This window comes from Hipposideros armiger, unplaced genomic scaffold (assembly GCF_001890085.2).
Source record: "Hipposideros armiger isolate ML-2016 unplaced genomic scaffold, ASM189008v1 scaffold_87, whole genome shotgun sequence".
Taxonomy (NCBI): domain Eukaryota; kingdom Metazoa; phylum Chordata; class Mammalia; order Chiroptera; family Hipposideridae; genus Hipposideros; species Hipposideros armiger.
In genome coordinates, this window is record NW_017731437.1 from 3,182,205 (window position 1) to 3,185,095 (window position 2,891).

Consider the following 2,891-nt stretch of genomic DNA (forward strand, 5'->3'; position numbering starts at 1 on the left):
GGGACAAATGCTGTGGAAAGTCAGGCCGCGCTCAGCACTGCCCAAGGGGAAGTGGATGCGTTTTCCTCGGGAAAAGGTTTTAAAATTACACAGCGGAGAAGGAAGGAGAGAAGGGAGAGAAATGAAGGAGATGAATTCTGTGCTAGTAGACAACTGAATTTCCTTTTCAGGCATGAAACATCACAGAAAACCATGGTGGGGGAATAGTCTGCATAGGCGTGGACATCCACGCCTCGAGCGCAAAACCCTGCCCCCGAGGCACATGGCTCCCCTCGGAGATGACAACCAAAAGCCGCAGAGCACCGGGTGGGCCCAGCATTTCTGAACAGGTGTGGCTGGCATGCACCTGCTTTTTTCGGACTTCTTTGGAAACCAGGACTACGAAAAAAGGGCAAAAGGCCCCGGACCCTTGTCCACAGAGCCGCGTCCACTTTCTGCTGGGACTGGAAGCAGCCTCAGGGAGGGCCACGGGTATGACGACTGTCCCCACCTTTTTAAAAGAGAAAAGAAAACCAGAAAGAAGTACCCACATGAAAAAATGAGCACAGCTCTCTCTCCATACAGGAAATGTAACCCTTTCTTCGACACCACCAGGATTACAGAGACCCCAGAGGTGACGGCAGAGCCCCCCCCCCCGACGTAATGGCAAAGCCGAGTCAGAAGGAGAGGGCACAGCTGCCTCAGGTCACTCTGAGGACGGGTCCACGCATGACGTTTCCCGGAGGAACGGAAGCGGAGGCGTACACTGAGGAATGAGTCTCAGGTTTACTTCTATACCTTCTACCACAGGTCATTCGTCTTTTTTCTGGAAAATATCACTTTAACTGAGGATTTCCCGTAATTATTAAATTATGTTTGCAGGCACAGCTTGAGCAAGATAAAAAAGTGATCTTCCCGAGTTATACAATCATCTAAATTCAAAAGCACTCACAAAATTGAGCAAAGAAAGCCAGTATTTGCATATTAGGGAAAGGAAGCATATTGCTAATGGCAGCCACAGGCCTGGTTAAAAATAAATGATTTATGTTAAATAGTAAAATAAAAGGAGGATTCTACCCCAAGACCACCACCACCTCCATGAAGACCCACGGTTACTGCAGCTGCAGGGGAAGGTTCAGGAAAGCCCCTCAGAATGAACAGTAGCCTGAAGAACAGAGGCGTCGGCACAAAGTTCGAGCCCCCCACTCGCCCGCAAACAGCCACCTGCTCTCCAGAGATGGTCCTTTCTCGCAAGGGAGAGATGCACTGGCAGGACGGCCCCCAACTCCAGGAAAGGGAGAGGCAGTGTGTGAGGCCGGCCTCGACTTTTACTTCCTGAGGGTGGGCAGGTAAGGCATACAGACAGAGCCCCGCCCTGAGGGCCGGGCACAGGGCCAGATGCAGCGCCAGCCACCAGCAGCGGCAGACAGACGGCTCACCGTGAAAACCAACCAAGCACACTCGGTCATCCTGAGGGCTCTCGAGGACACTCGGACAGACGTGGCCGTCGTCCTCCCCTGCTCTCTCCCAGGGCCCCGGACCAGACACTGCAGTCAGGTCCCAGCCGCCTGCTCCACAGTCACTGTGTGGTTTGTCACGATGCCTGTTGTGTCCCCAGAGGTCCTGATCTCCAGAAGCCGGAGCCTCTACGTGTGGTCCTCTCATAGCAGGCTCACAGTGCGGAGCCTGGGAGTGACAGAGCCAGCGGAGTCTGCAAGAAGGCTGCTCTTCAGTCCAGGTGGACAGTTCCCAGGAAGGGACGCTCCGTTTCTGGGAGTCTGTGGAGCAAACAACAGTGGTCCTGACAGAGAAATGAGACCCCAAGAGTCCCAGCACCCCCATTCCTATGCGCGGCCAACACACTGCAACATGGGACACGAGATGGAGCCTGGGGACACAGCACAGTCCTCCTCTGCAAGTGACCAGTGTGTGCACACGCCACACTCACATCACATCCACACTCACACACACGAAACTCACACACACCACAAACACACCACACACCGCACATGACACACACACTCACGCCCACACCACACACACCTGCACACTATACACACACGACACTCGCACTCACACACATCACACACACTCTCATGACACACAGGACACACATACACCACACACACACCACACACACACACATTCACCCCCAAACTGACTTGGTTTGACAGCAGCGACTCAGCGGCGGTAGCTGAGGCTGGCGGCCTTGGCTGGATGAGTCACAGACCAAAAGTTCCGTCTACTCTGAAGCTTCTGGAAAGCATTGAAGTTTCTTTTCTTCTCTCTCTTAAATTTTTTAATTTTCTTTTCCTGTATCAAGAATCACAGGTGTCACAATTCCCACAAAGGGCTCTCCCCTGGCCCCGGGGGCTCCTATGTGCGGGCACGACTCTCCCAGAGCTATGTAACCCACAGATTTACTCCTCACATGGCCTGTGGGAGGCCCCCCACTTCACTGCTGAAGGAACAGACGCAAATGGGGGACCGATGTCTTGTCATGGCCACATGACGTTCCGAGCGGCCACGCAGCGCCAGAACCTGGGCCTCTGGCTCTAGTCTGGCCCTCGACCACTTTATAACACTGCTGCGACTTCACACGGCCCCGAAAGGTCAAGTACCCCCTGGCCTGGCCCTCAGCCAAGCTGCCCTGAGGGCCCGGGCACACGTGGCAGTCGGGTTGCACACTGTACCTTCCCGCGATCGACCTCTTCGTCCCAGTCGTCGATCACGGTGGCCATGCGGGCCAACCTGCTGTCTTGAACAGCATCCTGGCTAACGGCAGACACCTCACCGTCCCACGTCAACACTACAACAACAGACATGCGTGTGGGCACCTCTGCGGGTTCCCAGCTACCCTCATTACTGAGAATGTCTGAGTGCCAACTTTTGGTGAAAATGGCCATGTAGAG

At 54.5% G+C, this 2,891-nt stretch overlaps 1 protein-coding gene across 1 annotated transcript in view; it reads right to left on the minus strand.

Moving 5' to 3' along the window:
- Positions 1 to 752: 752 nt before the first annotated feature.
- The window catches only part of LOC109383645 (ubiquitin carboxyl-terminal hydrolase 36-like), a 36,076-nt gene continuing 33,937 nt past the window's right edge, over positions 753 to 2,891 (minus strand). The window contains exons 14-16 of the mRNA XM_019644246.1: positions 2,673 to 2,890; positions 2,142 to 2,292; positions 753 to 1,757 (exon numbers count right to left, since the gene is read on the minus strand). Of these exons, the coding sequence (XP_019499791.1) occupies positions 2,161 to 2,292; positions 2,673 to 2,890 (350 nt within the window). The 3' untranslated portion in view covers positions 753 to 1,757; positions 2,142 to 2,160. The remainder of the gene's footprint in view (positions 1,758 to 2,141; positions 2,293 to 2,672; position 2,891) is intronic.